Below are 24442 nucleotides of genomic sequence, written 5' to 3' on the forward strand. Positions count from 1 at the left end.
TTATTTTAATTAATAAAATATAAATTTTATTTTTATTATTTATTATTTATTTTAGTTTATTTGTAGAGATAGAAACCATGACCGACTTTTTTACCTAAACGACCAGCTTCGACATATCTTTTTAAGAGTGGTGCTGGTCTATATTTATCACCAAGTTGGGTGTGGAGGATGTTCATAATTGAATAGCAGGTATCTAAACCGATGAAATCAGCTAATGCTAATGGACCCATTGGCATATTGCAACCTAATAACATTGTAGTATCGATATGTTCTAAAGTACCGAGACCTTCATCGAAAGCTTGAACAGCTTCGTTGATGTATGGCATTAAGAGTCTGTTGGCGATGAAGCCTGGCATATCCTTTGAAAGAGTGGTGGTTTTGCCCATTTCTTTAGCAAGTTGAAGAGTAACATCAACAGTGTTTTGGCTGGTGCCAAGAGCTGGAATGACTTCGACTAATTTCATAACTTGAACTGGATTCATAAAATGCATACCAATAACATTTTCTGGGGTTTTGGTGTTTGCTGAGATTTGTGTAATTGAAATAGATGATGTATTTGATGCTAAAATAGCACCTGGTTTGCAAATTGCTGCAAGTTCTTGGAATAATTTAGATTTGATTTCTGGATTTTCAACGATTGCTTCAATAACCATATCTGCATCTTTAACTGATTTAATATCATCACTGAATGAAATTCTGGATAAAGTTGCACTCTTTTCAGCTTCTGTAATATTTCCTTTGTTTAATTGTTTAGTTAAAAGATTGTTAATATTAATTAATGATTTTTCAATTGATTCTTTTTTTGAATCAACAAGGATAACATTTCTTTTGGCAACTTGGGCAAGTACTTGGGCAATACCAGATCCCATTTGACCACTACCAATAACACCAACTGTCTTTTTTTTTTTTTTTTTTATTTTTATTTTTATTTTTTTTATTTTTTTAAAAAGATATTAATAAATTATAAATTAATTTAACGAAATTTAAATTTTAAAATAAAAAAAATAAAAAAAGAAATAACTCCTTATCTATTTGTAAATATAATGCTTACTTGGATGTGGACGGCAGATGAATAGAATCTTAAACCTGATTGAGCAGCTTTTCTTAAACCTAACATTTTTATATTATTTTAATGAAAATATGAATGATCAAAATTTTAAAAAATTTTAAAAATTATCTTTTTTAAAAAAAAAAAAAAAAATTTTAAAATTAAAAAAAAAAAAAAAATTTTAATTATTCAAATATTTATTAATAATTTTTTTATTGTTCAAATATATATATATATTTTCAAAGTTAATTTATGTGTTAAATTTATAAAAAGAACATTTTATAGAATTCTTTAGATTTGATTCTTTTTTTTTTTTTTTTTTTTTTTTTTTTACAAAAAATTTAATTTTTTTTTTTTTTTTTTTTTCGTTTTTTTTTTTTTTTTTTTCTTTTTTACATTTTTTAAATATTTTAATTTTTTTTTTTAATTATTTCTCTTATAATTCAAAAATGTTTACATTAGAAGTAATTGTACCTAAACAACATGTACCAGAGAAATTTGATAAATATATTTCATCATCCAGAATCAAAGTAAAAGAAACTGGAGAATTAGTAAAATTAACCAAATCTTCAATTCCAAAGATTATCGGGTTAAAATTAGTTACAGTTAATAATGTCCAATTAAAAGATAAAAGCACCAAAGTTAAACCAAATGACCATATTATCATTAAATTAACAAATATCGATCAATATAAAGTCGAATCAAAAGGAAACCAAGAACAAAAAGAATCCAACAATATTAGCAAACAAACAGCATGGTGGGATAAAAATGCTGAGCAACAAGGTAAACCACAAACTAATAAAAAACCAGCTCCAGCTCAAGCAAAACCAATATCTACCGGTAGTAAAGGTGCTCAATTGGCTTCAACTGATATTAAATTAGAAGTATTATATGAAGATGACAATCTTGCAGTTATAAATAAACCAGCTGGTATGTTGGTACATCCATCCAATACAACCCATACAGTAGTTTTAAATAAAGAGGATCAAACTCATACTTTAGTAAATGCATTAATTCATAGATATGGTGGTATTTCAAAACTTTCAAATCTTGGTGGTAATGAACGTCCAGGTATTGTACATAGATTAGATAAAGATACTGCTGGTATTATTATTATCGCTAGAAATAACAACACTCATAAACAATTACAAGCATTATTTGAAGAGCATACAAGTACAATGATTAAAAACACAACTGAGGAAGATCAAGAACCTGAAAACATGGATGAAGACGATATCAGCGGTGATGATAGCGGTGACTATTATGACGACGATGACAATAACCATTATGGCGATGATAGTGACGATGATGACAATTTTTCAAAACCAAAATCATCTGGCCAAGTACCATCACGTCCAGCAACCATCACAGCAAACCATCTTTCAAAATTAATGGAGGGTAAAACCATCCCATTAACCATCCAAAAGAAATACCATTGCATTGTTTTAGGCAAACCAAAAGAAACACATGGCTTTATTAATAAAAAAATAGCAAGACATCCAGGTGATAAAAATAAAATGGTTATCGACGAAAGAGTTGGTAAAGAAGCTTTAACCGAGTATAAAATTTTAAAAGTTTGGGATAATGTCGATGTACAAGTTTATGACGAAAAGAAAAATAAATTAATTTCAAAACCAAGCAGCGCTGAAAATACAAACTCAACTTTATCCGAATATGATAATGTTTCAAGTCAATTAAATAAAAATAAAAAGAAGAATAAAAAATCAGTTTCAAATAAACCAACCCCTAAATTAAATTCAAGAATGTCATTATTGTCAGTAGACGATGATGAAGATGACGAAAACGACGAAAAAGCAGCTCTTTCAGATAGTGAAGATGATAGTGAAGATGCAGTTTATTTAGATAGCGATGATGACAGCGAAAATGCAGTTTATTTAGATGGTGAAGATGATAGCGAAGAAGATGACGACGAAGAAGACGAAGAAGATGATGATGATGATGAAGAAGACAGCGATAGTGAAGTTTCAACTAAAAAAGAAAACTATGATGAAATTATAAAAAGATTACAAAGAACCAAATCAATTGGATCTAATACATTCTCATTATTAGAAATTACATTACATACTGGTAGATCACATCAAATTAGAGTCCATATGGCAAGTGAAAATCTCCCAATCGTTGGTGATCCAATTTACTCTAGTAAATCAAAACAATTTTTAGTATCACATTTATTATTAGCTTCAGTAAGTTTGAAATTTGTTCACCCAATTTTAAATCAAGTCAAAGAGTTCACAATAGAACATCCATCTCATTTTAAACAATTTATTGATTCAATTGAAAATAATACCGAAGCTGATAATAATAATCAAAAACCATCATCATCATCATCTAAAACATCATCTAAAAAAATTAATAATGATTTCGATGAGGATAAAATCTCGAAAAAATCAATCAAAAATATCAGTAATAAAACAACCCCACAATCACAAAAAGTACCCACAATCACAACCACTACCACTAAAGATTTTACAGCTACAAAAAATAACGTCAATAATAATAACAATAATAGCAACAACAATTCTAATAATAACAAAAACAAAAAGAAAAATAATAACTTTATTAAAAATATTAACAGTTTAGATGAAAAACTTGAAAAGGATTTACTCTCTTCATTTATTAACTAAAAAAGAAATTATTATTATAATTTTTAAAAAAAAAAAAAAAAATAAAAAAAATTTAATTATATAAAAATAAATAATAAATTTATTTAAATTTTACTATACTGTGTGATAGTAGTTGTGTGTGTGTTTTTATGTGTGTGGGGTGTGTGTACCATTATATTATTTTTATTATTTTTATTATTTTTAATTTTTATTTTTTTTTAATTTTATTTTTTTAATTTTAATTTCATTTTAAATTTTATTATTTTATTTAAATTTTTTTTTTTAAATATTAATTAATTTTTAATTTCTTTTTTGTATAAATTAATAAATAATAAAATTTTATTTTCCCTCTAAATATTTTTCTCTCTTTTTACCATTGTTTTTTGAATATTATAATAATAAAAGTTTTAATTTGTAAAAATAGATTTAATAATATTTTTTTTTTTTTCTTTATTATTTTAAATTTTGTTTTATATAATAAATTTTTTTTTTATATTTTATACAATATTAATTCATAAACACACACGACCCACTATAATAACAATAAAATTTTGTTAAGATATCCTATATACTATTTTAAAATAAAATAATAATATTAAATAATAAAAATAAAATAAAAAAATAAAAATAATTATTGATAATAATTGATAATTATTGATAATACCATAATAAAATAAAATTTATAAAATAATAATAATAACATAAATAATTTAGAGAAAACAGAAAAAAAATAATACAATTGTATTCAATTATTATTTGATTTTAAACCATTAATAAATAATAATATTCATATTATAAATCCCAATAAAATAATATTTATTATACTCAAATTATAATTTATGTATAATATTTTAATAAAAGTTACATTTAATAAAATTTTAATTTTTATATAAATAAAACAAAAAAAAAAAAAACAAATAAAATTTTCTTTATTTTTAACAAATAAATAATAACAAATAAATATAGAATGGAGGAAATAGATTGTGAAAGTTTAGTTATTGAGGAAAACGAATTTTCAAAGGGATCATTTGCAAAGGTTTATAAAGGAAGTTATTATGGAAATCCAGTTTGTGTTAAAGTAGTAAAAAAAGATTCTTTAATTGATAAAGAACTAATAAAGTTTTTAAATAGAGAAATAGATATTTTAAAGTAGCTATAATTACAATAAAAAGAAATATTATTTTATTAAAACATATACTAACTATATTTTTTTTATAATAGAGAAATTTTACATCAGCCACATAAAAATATTGTTAAATTTATTGGTATTGGAGAAAAGGATTCATTATTATTTTTAATTACTGAACTTATTAACGGAGGAGATGTTGGTAGTATTTTATTAAATGAAAGCTTCGTTTTACCATGGAGTTTGAGAATTAAAATGGCCAAAGATATTGCTGAAGGTATGGAGTTCCTTCATTCAAAAAAAATAATGCACAGAGATTTAAAGTCAAACAATTTACTATTAGGAAAAAATTGGACAGTAAAAAGTAAGTGGTAATATAAAATAATTAAAAAAATAAAAATATTTATATTAATGGTTTTTTTTTTCTTCATTAGTTTGTGATTTTGGTTTCGCAAAACAATTTTTACAAGTTAATCCCTTATCACAAACCATTTGTGGTACTGATGAATTTATGTCACCAGAGGTTATATTAGGAATACAGTATAGTTTTTCAGCTGATGTATATAGTTTTGGTATGGTGTTACTAGAGTTAATTACAAGAAATAAACTAGAAGAGCGTCTACCTCAAAATAACTTTGATATCGATTACGAAGAACTCCAAAACAAAATTCCATCCGACTGCCCAAGAGAGTTTTTAGAGATTTCAATGAAATGTTGCAACTATGATCCAAAAGAAAGACCAACATTTAGAGAAGTTGTAGAAATGTTAGATAACCTTATAATAAAACTAGTAAAAGAATCTCCCGATGGTCCATACCCCGAAACCCCAATTATAGTTTCAAATCCACACTTTGATGAACAATCTATTAATGATTGGTGTATGTTATCACTCATTCCTGACGACTGTTTAGAAAATCTAAACGAATTTTCAGATTTAAAAAACAATAAAACAAACGACAATAATATTAATAATAATAATAATACCGATAACAGTACAAAATTATATAACGACGCAAAATCAAATTTAAAAAATAGTAATTGCTTATTGTGCGAAAATTGTCAACAAAAATCACCAGAAAGTGTAAAAAGTTCTTATAGTAACAGTAGCATTGGTAGTAGTACAGGCAGTGTCAGTAGCTCAGGTAGCAAAAAGAAAAATAGAAAATCTTGGAGATGTTTGATTAATTAAACTCTTTTTCTATACTTTATATATAATTTTTTTTTGAAAATCATTTATTTTTATTTGTTTTTTACAAATATATATTTATTAAATAAAAATAAAATCTTTTTTTTGCCCTCTAAACTTTTTTTTTTTATGAGTTATAACCCCAATGCTATATGGGGAAATATAGTATAATAAAAATAAATGTACCATCATTTTAAAAATATTCAATAGAAAAGTTAATATTTAAATAGAATTCACGGACAACGAAAACGACAACATAAATGGATGGTGTATGCAAACCAAATTTGGATTTAATTTTTTTAATTTTTAAAAAAATTAAAATAAATTTATTTTTTTTTTTAAAAAAATTTAAAAAAAAATAAATAAATTTTTTTTTTTTTTTTAATTTTCCACACGAGGATTGCAGCAACATTGTTCCAAAAAAAGAATCATTTCATCATTTTTTTTTGTTTTGTGCCATAGTTTATTTTTATGCGCCCAAGTTTTTTTTTTTTTAATATTAAAATATATTTGTAAAAATAGATTTTATTTATATTTATTTTTTTTATAACCAACATGTCAAAATTTTTTTTTCCTCCTCATAATTCTCTAACAGGAATTGATTAAAACCATGGTGATATCAAATTGAAAATCAAATCAAATGGCAAAACATTTATTTATAATTATTTTTTTTTTTTTTCTTGAATTATTTAAAAAAATATTATATATATAAAAAAAAAAAAAAAAAATATCAACCAAATCATTTTATTTTTTTTGTTCTAATAACAAATAAAATAAATATAATAAATAATAATAATATAAATAAATTAAATAAATATATAAATAATAAATCATAAATAAAAATATAAAAATTTTCTTAATATTTTTTATAAAATTATAAATTAGATTTATAATTTTATTTTTTTTTATTTAATAAAAAAATGGATATTCAGTTAAAAGATTTTAAAGAAGAACCTTTAAATGAAAGTAATCATATTAATGTAGAAAGAGGATTGGATGATTTCAATAAAGTTGCAGAAGAATTAGAACAAGATTATAAAGAATCAGTAGCAAAAGATGTAGAGTCCCTCTCAGAAGAAGATTTTAAATTAAGAAATTACTTTGAAACATCACAAAGAATGTCTTTGGAAAATGGCGGTAGACCAAAAAAGATGGGTGTAGTCTTCAAGAATTTAACTGTTGTCGGAAAAGGTGCAGATTTATCAACCATTTCTGATTTATCAACACCTTTTAGATCATTAGTTGAGTTGTTTAAATTTAAATGGTAAATTTATTATTTTTGTAATATTATTGAAAAAAAAAAAATAATAATAACATTTGTAATTTTTATTTTTTAGGATTAAAAGAGAAAATACTTCATCAACATTTGATATTTTACACAAGGTTACTGGTTATTGTAAAGATGGTGAAATGCTATTAGTTCTTGGTAGACCTGGCTCTGGTTGTTCGTAAGTAGATTATTTTTATTTTTTTTAATAATCAATATTAATTTTATTATTTTTTTAAAAAAAAATTTAGAACTTTACTACGTGTTTTAAGTAATCGTCGTAATTCCTATATTGATGTTCTCGGGGATGTAACATATGGTGGACTTTCACATAAAGAGTGGGAAAAGTTTAAAGGAGAATCAATTTATATTCCAGAAGAAGATTGTCATTCACCAACCCTCACAGTCAGAGAAACTTTAGATTTCGCTTTAAAATGTAAAACTCCACATAATCGTCTTCCAGATGAAAAGAAACGTACTTTTAGAACTAAAATTTTTGATTTATTAGTAAATATGTTTGGTATTACAAAGCAATCAGATACAGTAAGTAAAAAAAAAAAAATAAAAAAAAAAAAAAAATAAAATTAACCATGGTTTTTTTATAGGTTGTTGGTGATGAATTTTTAAGAGGTTTATCTGGTGGTGAAAAGAAAAGATTAACCATTGCCGAATCTATGGTTGCATCCTCATCAATTAATTGTTATGATTGCTCCACCAGAGGTTTAGATGCTGCTTCAGCTTTAGATTATGCAAAATCAATTCGTATTATGTCAGATACTTTACACAAAACAACCATTGCTTCATTTTACCAAGCCTCAGATTCAATTTATAATCTTTTTGATAAAGGTACGTTATTATATATTTCATTTTTTAAATTGTTCCTTAATTAAAATTATTAATTATTTTTTTCATTTTTTTAAAACTATAGTTTTAATTCTCGAAAAAGGTCGTTGTATTTATTTTGGTTCAACACAAGATGCTAAACAATATTTCTTAGATATGGGTTTTGATTGTGAACTACGTAAATCAACTCCAGATTTCTTAACTGGTAAATATTTATTATATTTTTAAAAAAAAAAAAACAAATATTAATATTTTTTTTTCATTTCATTAAATAATAGGTATTACAAATCCACAAGAACGTAAAGTTAAAAAAGGTTTTGAAGGAAATGTTCCAATTACATCAGAAGATTTCGAGACTGCATGGTTAAAATCAGAACAATATCAAAACTCTATTAATGAAATTAATGAATATGAAAAGAAAGTAGAAATAGATCAACCAAAGAATGATTTTATTCAAGAAGTTCATCAACAAAAAAGTAAAAATGTTAGTAAAAAATCACAATATACAACAAGTTTTTTCACTCAAATTATTGCTCTTACAATTCGTAATTATAAATTAGTTTGGGGTGACAAGTTTGGTATTAGTTTCCGTTATTTTTCCGTAATTGTTCAATCACTTATTTATGGTAGTATATTTTTCCGTATGACAAAAGACTCTATGGATGGAGCTTTTACTCGTGGTGGTGCTTTATTTTGTTCAATTCTTTTTAATGCATTCTTTTCAGAAGGTGAACTTCCAGTCGCATATGTTGGCCGTAGAATTTTAGAAAAACATAAATCATATTCAATGTATAGACCATCAGCACTTCATTTGGCCCAAGTTTTAACAGATATACCAATTATTTTCATTCAGGTATTCGTCTACTCTTTCATTATCTACTTTATGTATGGTTTAGAGGCTGTAGCATCAAAATACTTTATTTTTGTCTTCGCTTTAATTGGTTTATCACTTTGGACTCAAAATTTATATAGATGGTTTGGTGTTTTAACTCCTTCAATTTATATTGCTCAAAATGGTGTTAATATTTTAATTGTTTCATTATTTACTTGTAAGTATTAGGTTATTTGTTTTAATAGTTTAAATTTATACTAAAAATCTTTTTAATCTAGATTCTGGATATCTTGTACCATTAAGTAAAATGCACCCTTGGTTTAAGTGGATTTATTGGGTATGTAAAATTTCATTTTCTTTTTTTTTTTATATTTATATTAATTTTTATATTTAAATTAAAGGTTAATCCATTCGCATATTGCTTTAATGCTTTAATGCAAAATGAATTTAAAGGAATGAATTTCGATTGTTCACAAATGTCAATTCCTTATAGTACCGTTAATGGTAGTACAACATACAGTGATGCAGCTTATCGTGCATGCCCAACTGCCGCAGCTTTACCAGGTGAAATGAGTTTTTCAGGTGAAAGTTATATCGATTACTCACTTAGTGTTAAAGCCAGTCTCTCACTTAATGTTATTGTTGTTTATCTTTTCTGGTTATTATCAGTTTTCCTTAACTGTGTTGCAATGGAATATATCGATTGGACAGGTGGTAACTTTACATGCAAGGTATGTATTTATAACTTAAAACAATATTTTCTTTTTAGTCTACAAGTTTTATTAACAATTAAAATTAAAATAGGTTTATAAAAAAGGTAAAGCACCAAAATTAAATGATGCAGAGGAAGAAAAGAAACAAATTCTTATGGTCGAAAATGCTACAAACAATATGAAAGAATCTTTAAAGATGCCAGGTGGCCTTTTTACATGGCAAAACATTAACTATACAGTTCCAGTATCAGGTGGTAAAAAACTATTGTTAGATGACGTTGAGGGTTGGATCAAACCAGGCCAAATGACTGCTCTTATGGGATCCTCAGGTGCTGGTAAAACAACTTTACTTGATGTATTGGCTAAAAGAAAAACTATTGGTGAAATTAAAGGTAAATGCTTCCTCAATGGCAAATCTTTACAAATAGATTTCGAACGTATTACTGGTTATGTCGAACAAATGGATGTACATAACCCTGGTTTAACAGTTCGTGAATCACTTAGATTCTCTGCCAAACTCCGTCAAGAACCAGAAATTCCATTACAAGAAAAATATGATTATGTTGAAAAGGTTTTAGAAATGATGGAAATGAAACACTTGGGTGACGCTTTAATTGGTAATTTAGATACTGGTATTGGTATTTCAGTAGAAGAAAGAAAACGTTTAACTATTGGCGTTGAATTAGTCGCAAAACCTCATATTGTAATTATCTTTCAGATATAATACTTAAATAATTTAAATTTTATTAACTTTCTTTATTTTTAATTAATAATATAGCTCTTTTTAGATGAACCAACATCTGGCTTAGATGCTCAATCATCGTACAACATTGTTAAATTTATCCGTAAACTTGCAGATGCTGGCATGCCATTGGTATGTACAATCCATCAACCATCAAGTGTATTATTCGAACATTTTGATCGTATTTTACTTTTAGCTAAAGGTGGTAAGACTGTTTACTTTGGTGATATTGGTGAGAAATCAAAAACTCTTACATCATATTTCGAACGTCATGGTGTTAGACCATGCAATGAAATTGAAAACCCAGCAGAATATATTTTAGAGGCTACTGGAGCAGGTGTTTATGGAAAAACTGATGTTGACTGGCCAGCTGCTTGGAAAAACTCACCAGAGTATAAAGCTGTTGAAGATGAGCTTGGTGCATTAGAAGCCGCAGGTCCAATTCCAGGCATGGATAATGGTTCCCCAAGAGAGTTTGCAACATCTATTTGGTATCAAAGCTGGGAAGTTTACAAACGTCTTAATTTAATTTGGTATAGAGATCCATTTTATACATTTGGTACTTTTGTTCAAATTGCAATTACTGTAAGTATACACTATATTATAAAAACTAAATAATAATATTAATATGCAATATTAATTTTATTTTAATTGAATTTAGGGTCTTATTATTGGTTTCACTTTTTATAATCTTAAAAACTCCTCAACTGATATGAATCAACGTATTTTCTATATCTTTGAAGCTTTATTAATTGGTGTCCTTATGATGTTTTTAGTTTTACCACAATTCCTTTCTCAGAGAGATTACTTTAGAAGAGACTATGCAAGTAAATTTTATTCATGGTTACCATTTGCCATTGGTATTTCAACAGTTGAATTACCATATGCAGTTATTTCAGCCACCATTTTCTACATCACATCTTACTTTACAGCAGGTTTACAGCATGATGGTAATACAAATTTCTATTTTTGGTTCTTATATGTAGTCTTTATTTTCTTCTGCATTAGTATGGGTCAAGCAATTGGCGCTGTTTGTCAAAATATTTATTTATCATATGTTATTTCACCACTTTTCCTTGTGTTCCTCTTCTTGCTTTGTGGTGTAATGGTACCACCAAGTGATATTCCTACTTTTTGGAAATGGGTATGTATAAATAATTATAAACCACTGCCACTATTCTTTAATAGTTATACTAAAAGATTTTTTTTAAACAGGTATATGATCTCAATCCATGCACTCATTTCCTTATAGGTATCATTACAAATGTCTTAAAGAATGTTGATGTTAGATGTGCCCAAGATGACTTTGTAAAATTCATTAAGGATCCTGTATTTGCAACCTGCGAAGAATATGGTTACGAATTTATCAATGTAACTAAAGCTGATGGATATGTTGAAACTCTCGAGAATGGTGACTGTGGTTATTGCACCTTTAAGGCTGGTTCTGAATATTATGAAAGTCGTGGTTGGGATTATGATCATAGATGGAGATCATTTGGTATTGTCACAGGTTATTGGATTTTTAACAGTCTTTTAGTTGTTGTTTTTGTTTATCTTACAAGAAAAGGAAGCAGATAAATCATTTATAATCATCATCAATTTTAAAAAAAAATTAAATAAAATTACTATAGAATTATAGTACTATAAAATCATAATACCTCTTTTTTTTTTTTTTTATTTTATTTTTTGATCATAATCTTTGACAAATATAAATGAATTAAAATAAATTATATAATCTTACTTGCCTAAACTAATTTTTTTGCCATTTTTAGTATATGCTTTAATTTGATAGAGCCGTCAAAAGGGTTAAAGTTTTGAAATGTAAAGTTTTGATATGACCTTTTTAATTTAGATTTTTTTATCATTTTGAAAGATTAGTGGGAATGTAAACGGGACAGGATTTAAAACTTTAAATTTCAAAAAAATATTGTATACTAGCATTTTAATCATTTTTTATAAAATTGTTAAATATTCAATTTTTTTTTTTATAAAATTATGATTACAAAAAAAAAAAAAAAAAAAATTAAAAATTAAATATTATAATATTAATTATCTGGATGTTTTTTTTATTTCAGAAGGTTTTTTTACTAATTGGCAATCCACATATTAATTGGTAAAACTTTAATTGGATAACTATTTACATATTTCGATTGAGAGTTAAAAGTATTTAAAACAGCATTGCCTGCATAACTACTGTGTTGAATTGAGACAGCTTGGAAAAACTCTTGGTTATTTGGGTTTGCAACATTTGTACTAGCCATAGCATAGGCTACTGAGTTTTCGAAAATATATTGAGAACCAGGAATAACTTTGATAATATTACTATTTTTCATTGTAAAGAGTGATGGTGTGCCCTCGATATCCATCCAAAAATAAAAAGTATCAAAGCTTTCTAAATAAACTAAATTATATGGGTAACTTGATATATTTAAAGAATTTTGGTTTGGGAATTTAAGGTTAACAGTTCCTTGTTTGCTTTTTCCATCACTTGAAAATACATTGAGAACATTGATATTATTCACAACCGAGAGAGTATAGTATTGATTTGCTTTACTATCGAATGCAGCAGCACAAAAAATACCTTGTAACTTGTTTTCTATTACGATAGTGTGAGTATTTTCATTTAGTTTACCAATTGCTGTATCTCCATTGCTAGTTTGAACAATAAATAACAAATCATCCTCCTCGCTTGTACTATTTGATGATATTATTGAATATACCTCTGGAGTTTGATAAAAATCTACTGGAATTTGGAATAAACCATGATTGTGTATATTAAATTGATATAAATACATTTTACTTGACTTTAAAAAAATTAATTTAAAAATACTTATTAATTAAAAATTATAATTATTAAATTAATTATAACTACTTACATTGTTGTATACTAAGAATGAAATCATATTTGTGTGACTGTTGAATGTTGAATATTGATTTGTATTAAAATGTTGGTAGCCACTTATGGTGTATAAAACTTTAGTTTCGCCTGTGGGTAAATTAAACAAGCCAATTATTGCTTCTCCATTTTCATTCCATAAAGCATAGGATGAATAGGTAGCTACCTCGCTAAGTACTTGACTTAATAATAAAATAAATGATAATAATATTGGAATAAACTTCATTATATGTTTTAATATAATATAAAATTTAAAATTATATTAAAAAAAAAAAAAAAAATTTCAATTTATATTTTTTTAATTTTTACACATCAATTTAAAAAATATCTTGATGACTCCAAAGAAATTTCATTTTTTTTTTTTTTACAAAAATAATCTTAACAAAATCCACGTCATATTTTCTTCTCAAAGAATGTAATCATCAAATTCAAGAAGTTGTATGATGTTCTAAACAAAATAGTTGAAAATTTTGAATATTAATTTTAATAATTTTTTCTGATGTTTTTAAATTAATACAAACTTTTTTTTTAACAACATAATATATTTTTTTTTTTATTATTTTAATAAAAATAGTAATAATAATATTATGATACTATTTTTTTTCTTTATAATGATAATATTTTTAAAAATAGCACATAAATAACATAAAAAAAAAGAAGTTGAGTTTAAATTTTAATTTAATAGTTATGAAAACGAAATAATTTGAAATGGTCTGATCCTTTGTGAAAATAATAACTAAAAAAAATATTTTAATAAAAAAAATGATCATTTTTTGGCTTTTGTGTTTGATTCTCTTTTTAATTCATTTTTTTTCTTTTAATTTTCTCTTTTTTTCTTTTTTATTTATCTACCAAATGTTCTTCAAAATAATAGATATAAGTATTTGGATCAACCAATTTCTATAATGTATTACCAACTCTATCCGCCTTTCCCGGTATTCTCTTTTTTAGTCCTCCTTTACCTGTCCATTTAATTAATCATCATTTAAATTCACCTCTTGGTTGATATAAGTTCTTGATTAATATATATTTATAGAGAAATCCCAAATCAGTTGGTCTATTATCTGTAAAATTAAAAAAATAAACTAAAATAAAATAAAAAAGCAATGAAAAATAATATCTTATTTTTTCTTTTAACTTTTCAACCGAAAATTATAATTTTTATTTTTATTTTTTAAAAATTTTTCAATTTTTTTAAATAAAAAAAAACTATTTTATATTTTTATTTAAATTGTAATAATAATATATAAACCAGAAAATTAAAATAAATAATGGATTCAATTCATTTACTAAAAGCATATCCAATAAATATAAACAAAACTAATTTTGGTATCCAAGATCAAGTTGTAGAATCAGAATTATTTAATGCAGTATGGATCCAAAAAGAGAATTACAACCAAGAGGCAGTTAAAATGTTATGTGAAATGTGGCAAGTACCAGAGAGCTATCTTGTTGGTAGATTAAGATGTGAAGCAGCATTAAAATTAATTTTAATTGAAAAAAATATGGCAGAGGGATTGTATTATTATAAATTAGCAGCAAATGAAAACAAATCGGTTGAGGCTTTATTTTCATTAGCAAATATGAAACTTACCATGACACAAACTTTACAAAGCCACAAAGAAGCATTTGAACATTTACAAATTGCAGTTACACAACCACAAACCATTGAATATGGCGAAGAAGTATATACAAATAAATTCATTGTCGAGTCACAATTAATGTATGCTAATCTCTGTTTTGAAGGTGTTGGTGGCCCAAAAAATTTAGAAGAAGCAAAGAAATATTATGAAATGGCATTAGAATATTCTAAAAATAAAGGTGCACCATTTGCCAAATATGCCATTATCCTTTGTAGAGGTGATGGTGGCGATGTTATTCCAAAAGATTTAGAAAGAGGTTTATCAATTTTAAAGGGTATTATTGATCAAGATGGCGAAGATACACAACCTGGTATTATATTTTTATATGGTAAATTTTTATTTAGTATTAAACCAGAGGAAGCTATAGAGTTTATTAGAAAAGCAGCAAAAAATAATTATCCAACCGCCAAAGATGAGTTAGAAACTTTTGAATCAAATTTAAAAAAATTAAAATCTGACAACAGTAATAATAATAATAATAATAATAATAATAATAAAAAAGGAAAAAATAATAAAGTAAAAAAAAATAATTTATGTTAAATTATCCAAAATAAAAAAAATAAAAAAAAAAGAATTTTTATAGTATTTAGTGTTATATTTTTTTTGTTTATAACTTTATTTACAAAAAAAAAAAAAAGATTATTCTAGTTTTAATTTTTTTTTTTTTTTTTTTAGATTTAATGATCAATTAATGTATTGGTTATTTGAGTAATGGTTTTGATGATTCAGTATGACCAACAAGCTTTTCTACAAAATAATCCTTCTTATCAGTTTTTAAATAATCTTCATCACCTCCTGGAGTAACCATATCTAAAATAATTTTGAAACCTGAATTGTTAATGGAACTACCGGTTTCATCACCAACTACTTGTTCTTCATCTAATAATGTGTATTGTTTGTCATTTTGTTTCTTTTCGATGGCATCTTCAATTTCTTTTAATAATAGGTCTAATTGTCTCTCTCTTGATGCTTCTACATATCTGATTTGAATGATTAAAGAGGTAATCATAATTGAGCATACTAATAAACATTCGAGGAAAGCAGATTCTTCGATTTCTACTAAAGTATCCCAGTTTTTGTTGAAGAGGACCAATAATGGACTTGGGAAACCAGTGCCAATGAATTGTTCGATACCAACTACAAAGATCCAAGAACCAAAGAATGAGCTACTAACAAGAATACCAATATCTGGAGCATATAAGAATAATGATGGTAAAATAATTAATGCAGCATATTTGACTACACTACCCCATACATTTCCTAATCCTGGTGCCATTAAATTTGAAATACATAAAGCATGAATTATGGCGATGGCCAAAACTGATACTCTAACAAATTTCATACAAATGAATGAAAATACCAAAGATACTATAACAAAGAGGGCTACTTGTGTGGTGAAACTGAATTCTATTCTTAGTGATAATAAATAAAATAAATAAGCCCCTAAACCTGAGCCAAAGAAACTAAGAGTAGCTTCTTGATATTTTGAACCGAAAGCACATAATCCAAAACCACCTATTAAACAAAACATACCAACAAATTCGTCTGGAGTCATTTTTTAAATTATATATACTATTATAGGTTTTATTATTTACAAAAAAATATTTACAAGATTAAAAAAAACAAACTGATAATTTTTAAAAAAAAAAAAAAAAAAAAGATACAGATAAAATAAAATAAATTTTAATATTAGTTATAAATGATTAAAGTTATATATTTTTAAAAAATATTAATAATACAAACATTAAAATGGAATGTAAATAACTTTAATAATTATTAAAAGTTTAAATCATTCAGAAATAAATTAAAAAAATTAAAAAAAAAAAATTGAAATAAATAATTTAATTTAATTAGAAAAAAAAAAAAATTATTATAATAAAAAAAATTAAATATACATAATTAAGAGTGTGTTAAAAACACAAACTCACTAAAAATAAAATTAACACACTCAAACACACACATAAAAAAGGTATTTTTTTTATTTATTTATTTATTTATTTTTTTAAATTTTTTTATTTTTTTAATTTTTATTTTTTTTTTATTATTTTCATTTTTTTTTTAGTTTTCAAAAAAAAAATAACATTATCACCCCTAACACACACTTTACTAAATGAACGTAAATAATAATAATAATAATAAAAATAACCCTAATAATAATAATAAAGCACACGATAATGATGTTGATTTAAATAGGAGTAATAATGATGATAATTTTAATAATAATAGCATCAAAGAAAGTAAATTGACAACTTTTAAAAAACAATTTCATGAATTAGAACAGCAAAGATTGCAATCAAAATTAGAAAAAAGAAAAATTTCAAATGAAGAGCAAATTGATCAATCAAGCACCACAACAACATCAGAAATTTTACGTTTAATCAACAATATGTCAAATGGTAAATATAGTTTTTTTATTTTTAGATTATAACATTTATTATTTTTTTTCTTTGAATTTCCTTTGTTTTTAAAAACATTCGTAAATTTTATATTTGTAAATTAATTATATTTAAATAAACTTTATATCAACATATATTATAGTATGATCTTTTTTATATATTTAACACTTATTTTTTTTTTTGTAAAAAAACAAAAACTCCTTCCCCCCCTTTTTCAAAAAAAATAACATAAAAAAACACACAAATAAAACACTCGAATCTTTATCTTGTTTTTTTCTTTGATTATTAATCTACAATTTTTTTTATTTTTTAAAGAGATTGAGGAACGTTTAAATCAAATACTCTCAGTTGACAAAGAAAAAATTAAAAGTGAATTTGATTTATTAGAAGAAAAGCTATCCGACATAAATTCAATAACAACTTTAAACTCCCATATATTAACTCAATATGACATAAAATCAATTTTAGATGTAATTATTATTATTATTTATTATTATTTGTTATCTATTTCTAATTTTTTATTTTTCATAGAATATAGAAAATTTAAAAAGACAAATAGAAAAATCAAAAGAAAAAAATTTACCAAAACAAAAACTATCCTTAACAAGAAAAAAACCAACAGCAAATAAAGCATCACCCACAATTACCAATGTTTCATTATCAAATAATATAGAGGATACAAATACTCCAATAACCAACCCAGATAAAGAACCAATATGTAAGAAAACAAATTAAAAAATTATAAAAAAAATTAAAAAACTAATCCATTAAAATTTTATGAAAAAATATATAGTTAGTTCAAGTTTAATTTCAGGATTTAATAATGAAACTCTACACTATCCACCAAAAGAAAACAATATTAATAATAATGAAAATAGTATAAACGATTTATTAATTTCAAATTTAAATAATTGTAAAATTTATTTGGATATGAAATTTTTAACAGCCCTAAAAATAAATAATTTAAATAACTGCACAATAATAGGGTACTCGCCTATTGATGGTTCAATTTTTATAGACAGTTGTAAAGAATCAACATTTGTATTAGTATCAAGACAATTAAGAATTCATTATTGTTTAAACTGTCAATTTAATATTTTTGTAAAAAGTAATCCAATTATCGAAGGTTGTAAAGAAATGAAGTTTTCATCTTTTAACTCATATTTCAAACAACAAGAATCTGAAGGAAATAATCAACAAATTGATTATTCAAGATTCTCAAACTATTCTTTTGATTTAGAAAATAATAATATAGATACCGACAAATGGAAGATGGTGAATGATTTTGATTGGTTACAATCAAGACCATCACCAAATTGGTCAATTTTAAATTAAAAAAAAAATAAAAAAAGCTTTATTTTTAAAAAAAAAAAAAAAAAAATAGTTTATAAATTGATTATGTTGTTCTTGTTATTTTTTTAATTTATGTTGATAATTTCGTTAATGAAATTATTTTTCTTTGTTTTAAATTTTGAAATTTTTTTTGGATTAACTAAAAGGTTTAATTTTTCTTGGTTATCTAGTTCTAAATTTTGAGATATTGTGCTACTAAATTCTGCTATAAATTCAAGATTATCTTTTTCTGATCTTGTAAAATTTGAAATAAGTTGTAGACCATTTTTTATAACCAATTCTAAAAGATGATAAGTTACTGTATTAATTTCTAAATAATCCGCCAATTTTAAGACACCCGATCTATAACTTTTTTCTAAATTATTTACATCCCTACTATCGAGTCTAGCTTGAAGGTATTCGGACAAAATTTCGGTGTGGTTTGCAACAAAATTTTGAATAAATTGGTTAAAATCTCTGATAGCTAAAATAATACCAATTTTTTCTCTTTTAGAAACCCTTAAAGTTTCATTAACTTTATTTCTATAACTATTTGAAAGTATATATCCCTTTAATTGTTCGTGGGTTAATTCGAAATAACAACGCTTGTTACCTTTGTTAAAATTTGCTAGCTCTTCTAATTTTGATCTTTCTGAGGATTTTATCTTGGCAGTATATGCATCACCCTTGGCTAGACCAACAGCTTGGCAAAAATCTTGATATGGGAATGTTAAACAAGATAGACCAATATCATCAGATATAATTTTAGCAATAATTGATAGAATTCTACTGGTATCGTAAATTGATTGACTTCTAATTACAATGAAACCAAATCCAGTTAAAAAATCAATTTCTTTTTTTAAAGTTTCAATTGGTATATTAAATAACTTTAAAAGACCTGAATAGTTTTCTTCATCACCTTCAATTATATAGAATCTTCCCACCAATTTAGTATAGGCCTTCATCTTTATTGTTTGTGTAACGATACGTCCATCTTTAATACTACCTAAAAAATCACTCCAAGTTTTCCTTTCAAAGAGATATGGGTACATCTCGTCCTTGTTTGAGGTTTTTAAAAATACAAAGTCACCAGACGGTAAAGTCCTTTCGATAGCATCAACACCAAATTCTTTAAAATTATTTCTAAAACTGGACCTTTTCTTTTCTGCTGAATCAACTACAATGGTAATTGAGGTTTGTTTAAAATTTGTTTTAAAATTATTTATATTACAAAACTCTTGAAAATCTTTATGAAAATCTTCTAATATGCATGCATATCTGTAGCCCAAATCTCTAATATAAAATTTTTCCTGATCTTCTTCAGGTAAGTTGTCTTCCTCTATATCAGCCTCCTCCACCAAATTTCTATCAACCAATTGCGTAGTAAGCGCTATGATGGGTCTATTATTCGATATAGTAAATTCGAAATCTCTTAAATCCCAGATACTTGTATACTTTTGTGAATGCTTTTCAATGGTGGACAGTGATACCTTTTTATTTATTGTTGTTTTTAATTCTTTTAAACCAAGCAATAGACTATACTGGAGTCCAAAAGCCGAATCACTCCAATCAGCATATCTAGATCTAACTTTGAATCTCTGAGGCAATGGTGCCTCTAGTTTTAATAGAGGTGGTAAATAATTTTGTTTTAATTTCTTTTTTTCATTATACACTTTATCTGAAAAAAGTGGTCTATTTAATATACTATCTATCTTTTGTATTTTATTAATGGGTTTACTATTATTATCATGTTTAATTGGAGATATGTTATATAATGGTGATGTTGGCATTATTGGTGAACCATTGACTGATGAGTCCGAGAAAAACGATGATGATGAATTTGAAATTTGTTTTCTTTTATTTATTGCTGATGAATTTAAGCTTAAATTCTGATATGAGAAAATTTCATCACTTTCACTTTCGATTGATAATTTACTTTGAATTGGTAGCTGTTTAATATTATTTTGTAATTTTGGAGATTGTGATTGTGATTGTGATTGTGATTGTGATTGTGACTGTGACTGTGACTGTGACTGTGACTGTGACTGTGATTGTGATTGTGATTGTGTTTTTGATTCAAAATAGTCGTAATTATCATCATCATCATCATCAAGATTAATACTATTCCTAATATTGAAATTATTGAAATTATTATTAAAACTACTATTAAAACTACTATTTAAACTACTATTTAAACTTCTATTTAAACTATTATTAAAACTACTATTTAAACTACTATTTAAACTACTATTTAAACTACTATTCAAACTATTATTAAAACTATTATTTAAACTATTCTTTGAACTTTTTAAACCACTATTACTATTAAAACTATCATCAGATGGTATATTTAATGAATGTTTATTATTAGACTTTTTACTATCGATATTTTCTTCGTTATCATCAATTATAATACAATCTGATTGTGTAAAGATTGTTTTTGGTTGTGATAACATCACTTCGTCATTATAAGTAGTTGAATAATTATTTTTATTTGGCGATGTAGTTGTGGTAGTAGTTGTGGTAGTATTTATATTTCTATACCCATTATTATTATTATTTTGGCTATAATTATTTATATTAAATGGATTTCTATTATAAACCCTACAAATAAAGCTATCAAGTGGATCCTGCTTTTGTTCATCTTGATTTGAATATTCTGAAATTTCTTTTTCAAAATGTTTACCTGTAGAAACTAAAAATAAATGAAAAAAATTTTAATATCTAAAAAAAATATTATATTTAATTTTCTTTTATATACTTTTGTGTTTTTGCAATAATAGCTTTAGTCTTGTATATGTGGTATCAACATCGAAATATTCTTCAAAATCTAAAACTCTTAACTTTTTTCTTAATTGTGGTATTTGGGCTATGGCTTGGGGTGGTGGTTTATGCAAGATCCCTCGGTGTTCCTCAACAATTAATTTTCCTATATACCCAAGGATTGTCGATTCTATAGGGAACAATGTAGAATCTATTATATCATCTTGCTGAATACTATAATCTTGAAAATATTTGTGTAAATTTAATTTATTTGTACCTTTGAAAAAAACTATTGGTGATTCCATTGGCGGCACATAATTTTTTAATACATTTATTTTTGAATCATTTGAAACTTCCACCCTTTTGACGCCCTCTTTTCCATCGTAATAGTTGTAGGTTCTTAAAAATATATAAAACGCCATTGTTTAAGTCCCTATTGCTATAAATGAAAATAATAAAAAATTAAAAAATTAAAAAAATTAGAAAAATTTTAAAATAATTAATTAAAATTAAAATAAAAATAAAAAAATAATTACCCCCCTCTTTAATTATTTATAAAAATGATATAAAAGTAAAGATTTTATTTTAAATTTTGAATATGTCTAAATAACAATAAAAACAAACAATATTATTAAATTATTATTAAAAAAAACAATGAATAGATTATTAGGATTATTATTTTTCAAAGATAGTAATCTTAATATAAAAAGATTTGAATATTATTTTATTTTTCCTTTTATTTTTTTTTGACTTCTTTTTTTATAAATAAAATTTTTAATTTTGATTTAAACTATTCCAGAAGTGGATCAAATTTTAAAAAATTTTAATTAAACATTTCATTTATATATTTATATAATTTAAAAAAAAAAAAAAAATTATAAAAAAAAAATTATAAAAAAAATATTTTTTTTTTTTTTTTTTTTTTTTAAAATTTTTTTAAAAATTTTTTTTATTTTTCATTTTTTAAAATTTTTTAAATAAATAAAAAACAAAGAGATAGAACGAACTCTATATTGAGCCACAACACAATATTAAGAGGAACACAGATAATCAGGTTTTAATAATACAGGTTAGAATAACTTATAAAACAAAGAAAAAATAAAAAATATTTTTTTTTTTTTTTTTTAAATTAAAACCACTCAAAAAAAACAAATAAATAAAAATAATACATACAAACATACAGTTTTTTTTTAAGATATATAATAAAGAATAACTTTTAAAATGTCAGACGAAGATAATTCATGCCCACTTTGTTTGGATGAATTATCTAAAGCTGATAGAAAATTTAGGCCATGTCCATGTGGTTATCAAGTAAGTATCTATTCAAGTTATTTTTTTAATATAACATTGGTTTTATCGTTCATTATAGAAACAAGTTTATAATAATAGTAATAACATAATAATCAATATCATAATCAGCGATAATCAATATAAATAAAAATAATTTTAGTTTTTTACAAGCAAAAAAAATAAAAATAAAAAACAATCAATCAATCAATCAATATAAATGGAGGAGAAAGAAAGAAACTAATTCAATTATATTTTTTCTTTTAGATTTGTGTTTTTTGTTTTGAACGTATAAGAGAATCAGAATCAAACAAATGCCCAGCATGCAGAAAGACCTATGATTCGGAAAATTTTGCAAATATTTCATCAGACGAAGATTCATCATCAGAGGATGATTCAGAAGACGAGTATGTATTATTACTATTAATTTTTAAGAATACAGATACATATTTTTTTTTTTTTGATTTCTCTCGTCATATAAAATATTTTTATGATGATCATTATGAAAAAAAAAAAAATTCCAAAAAAAATTCCAAAAAAAAATTTTAAATTTTTTTATGTGGGTCACACAAAAATAGTTTTTAGGGATCATATTAACTAATTGACGATTTATTTATTTTTTTTTTTTTATAGTCGTAAAAGAGGAAGAAAATATAGTAATAGTAATAGTAGTGCATCAAATAATAGTCTCGAATATGCAAAACGTGGTGATAAACCATTAAATACAGTTAGGGTTATCCAAAGAAATTTAGTTTATGTTACAAATTTAGCTTTATCAATCGCAAAACCAGAGGTAAGTCATCTATTTTTATTTTTAAATTAATATAATAGATATTAATATCTTTTATTATTTAATAGTTATTAAAGAAAAATGAATATTTTGGACAATATGGTAAAATTTTAAAAATTGTAATAAATAAAAATAATATATATAATGTTAATTCACCACATGGTGCATGTGTGAGTGCATACATAACATATCAAAGAAAAGAAGATGCGTTGGTTGCAATTCAAACTATCGATGGTGCAACTATCGAAGGTAGGGTTTTACGTGCTTCATTTGGTACCACAAAATATTGCAGCTATTTCCTTAGAAAACTGCCATGTAACAACCCAGATTGTATGTACCTTCATGAACTAGGTCAAGAAGATGATAGTTATTCAAAAGAAGATATTACATCAAAGTAAGTATAAATTAACAAAAAAAATAAAAAATAATAAAAAAAATAATTAATTTTTATTTTGTTTTAATAGCTCTGTTTATAAACCAAAACCAAATCAACCAACATGGAGAGATTCAAGCGATAAAGTTTTATCACCAAACTCATTATCATCATCAACATCATCAGCAACAGCTACTTCGTTATCATCATCAACAAACGCAACTTCTAATCAACCAACTTCTTTAAATGTTTCATTTGTAAGTTTTTTAAATATCACCATCATTATTATTTAATTTAATTACTATTATTTATTAACGTTATTATTTTATTTTAGAAAACTTGGAATATTCAAAATAGTAGCAGCCCACAAGTTCCAGCAACAGCACTAAATCCATTAGAATGGCCATCAGCAAACGACTCTATAAGTATGGCTCCAACATCAACATCACCACCATTACCATTATCAAAATCACAAGAAAGACCATTTTTACCAGCCACTGCGTCGTGGGGATCGGGTATTAGTAAACCAGTACCAAAAAGCTATCAAGATGATTTCCCAGAACCAAACTTTTCATGTGATG

General features: G+C 24.6%; 10 protein-coding genes across 10 annotated transcripts; 6 read left to right on the forward strand and 4 right to left on the reverse strand.

Moving 5' to 3' along the window:
- Positions 1 to 56: 56 nt before the first annotated feature.
- DICPUDRAFT_81401 (uncharacterized protein) lies at positions 57 to 1117 on the reverse strand (the record flags this gene model as incomplete). Its single annotated transcript, XM_003290637.1, has 2 exons — positions 57 to 896; positions 1052 to 1117. The coding sequence occupies 2 exons, from the start codon at positions 1115 to 1117 to the stop codon at positions 57 to 59; spliced, it is 906 nt and encodes a 301-aa protein (XP_003290685.1).
- Positions 1118 to 1497: 380 nt separating this feature from the next.
- On the forward strand, positions 1498 to 3693 carry DICPUDRAFT_81402 (uncharacterized protein; the record flags this gene model as incomplete). Its single annotated transcript, XM_003290628.1, has 1 exon — positions 1498 to 3693. The coding sequence occupies one exon, from the start codon at positions 1498 to 1500 to the stop codon at positions 3691 to 3693; it is 2196 nt and encodes a 731-aa protein (XP_003290676.1).
- A 306-nt stretch (positions 3694 to 3999) lies between these two features.
- Positions 4000 to 6098, forward strand: DICPUDRAFT_49348 (uncharacterized protein). Its single transcript, XM_003290629.1, has 3 exons — positions 4000 to 4821; positions 4894 to 5162; positions 5233 to 6098. The coding sequence occupies exons 1-3, from the start codon at positions 4640 to 4642 to the stop codon at positions 5985 to 5987; spliced, it is 1206 nt and encodes a 401-aa protein (XP_003290677.1). The 5' UTR covers positions 4000 to 4639; the 3' UTR covers positions 5988 to 6098.
- Positions 6099 to 6904: 806 nt separating this feature from the next.
- ABCG32 (uncharacterized protein) lies at positions 6905 to 11959 on the forward strand (the record flags this gene model as incomplete). The annotated part of the gene is made up of 12 exons (XM_003290630.1): positions 6905 to 7248; positions 7322 to 7432; positions 7503 to 7794; positions 7857 to 8097; positions 8180 to 8299; positions 8373 to 9143; positions 9205 to 9263; positions 9328 to 9657; positions 9731 to 10342; positions 10418 to 10966; positions 11043 to 11525; positions 11597 to 11959. 12 exons carry the CDS (start codon positions 6905 to 6907, stop codon positions 11957 to 11959), a joined length of 4275 nt encoding a protein of 1424 aa, XP_003290678.1.
- A 509-nt stretch (positions 11960 to 12468) lies between these two features.
- Positions 12469 to 13503, reverse strand: DICPUDRAFT_81405 (uncharacterized protein; the record flags this gene model as incomplete). The annotated part of the gene is made up of 2 exons (XM_003290638.1): positions 12469 to 13185; positions 13258 to 13503. The coding sequence occupies 2 exons, from the start codon at positions 13501 to 13503 to the stop codon at positions 12469 to 12471; spliced, it is 963 nt and encodes a 320-aa protein (XP_003290686.1).
- Positions 13504 to 14548: 1045 nt separating this feature from the next.
- DICPUDRAFT_37781 (uncharacterized protein) lies at positions 14549 to 15460 on the forward strand (the record flags this gene model as incomplete). The annotated part of the gene is made up of 1 exon (XM_003290631.1): positions 14549 to 15460. One exon carries the CDS (start codon positions 14549 to 14551, stop codon positions 15458 to 15460), a length of 912 nt encoding a protein of 303 aa, XP_003290679.1.
- A 39-nt stretch (positions 15461 to 15499) lies between these two features.
- Positions 15500 to 16707, reverse strand: DICPUDRAFT_92530 (uncharacterized protein). The gene is made up of 2 exons (XM_003290639.1): positions 16664 to 16707; positions 15500 to 16547 (listed from the first exon to the last, which is right to left on the reverse strand). Exon 2 carries the CDS (start codon positions 16473 to 16475, stop codon positions 15621 to 15623), a length of 855 nt encoding a protein of 284 aa, XP_003290687.1. The 5' UTR covers positions 16476 to 16547; positions 16664 to 16707; the 3' UTR covers positions 15500 to 15620.
- A 323-nt stretch (positions 16708 to 17030) lies between these two features.
- On the forward strand, positions 17031 to 18651 carry DICPUDRAFT_37764 (uncharacterized protein; the record flags this gene model as incomplete). Its single annotated transcript, XM_003290632.1, has 4 exons — positions 17031 to 17316; positions 17632 to 17786; positions 17848 to 18034; positions 18110 to 18651. The coding sequence occupies 4 exons, from the start codon at positions 17031 to 17033 to the stop codon at positions 18649 to 18651; spliced, it is 1170 nt and encodes a 389-aa protein (XP_003290680.1).
- An 83-nt stretch (positions 18652 to 18734) lies between these two features.
- Positions 18735 to 21833, reverse strand: DICPUDRAFT_155221 (uncharacterized protein; the record flags this gene model as incomplete). The annotated part of the gene is made up of 2 exons (XM_003290640.1): positions 18735 to 21343; positions 21410 to 21833. 2 exons carry the CDS (start codon positions 21831 to 21833, stop codon positions 18735 to 18737), a joined length of 3033 nt encoding a protein of 1010 aa, XP_003290688.1.
- A 799-nt stretch (positions 21834 to 22632) lies between these two features.
- On the forward strand, positions 22633 to 23886 carry DICPUDRAFT_37779 (uncharacterized protein; the record flags this gene model as incomplete). Its single annotated transcript, XM_003290633.1, has 4 exons — positions 22633 to 22722; positions 22966 to 23105; positions 23368 to 23491; positions 23557 to 23886. 4 exons carry the CDS (start codon positions 22633 to 22635, stop codon positions 23884 to 23886), a joined length of 684 nt encoding a protein of 227 aa, XP_003290681.1.
- Positions 23887 to 24442: the final 556 nt, after the last annotated feature.

Source organism: Dictyostelium purpureum (genome assembly GCF_000190715.1).
Source record: "Dictyostelium purpureum unplaced genomic scaffold DICPUscaffold_235, whole genome shotgun sequence".
NCBI classification, from domain to species: Eukaryota; Evosea; class Eumycetozoa; order Dictyosteliales; family Dictyosteliaceae; genus Dictyostelium; species Dictyostelium purpureum.

Excerpts from the sequence above, each read along its gene's own strand:
- DICPUDRAFT_49348 (XM_003290629.1), top strand. The coding sequence starts at position 4,640 with ATGGAGGAAATAGATTGTGAAAGTTTAGTTATTGAGGAAAACGAATTT. Across the intron at positions 4,822-4,893 it reads AGAGAAATAGATATTTTAAA|AGAAATTTTACATCAGCCAC; the intron begins GTAGCTATAATT and ends TTTTTATAATAG. Across the intron at positions 5,163-5,232 it reads AAAAAATTGGACAGTAAAAA|TTTGTGATTTTGGTTTCGCA; the intron begins GTAAGTGGTAAT and ends TTTCTTCATTAG.
- DICPUDRAFT_92530 (XM_003290639.1), bottom strand. The coding sequence starts at position 16,475 with ATGACTCCAGACGAATTTGTTGGTATGTTTTGTTTAATAGGTGGTTTT.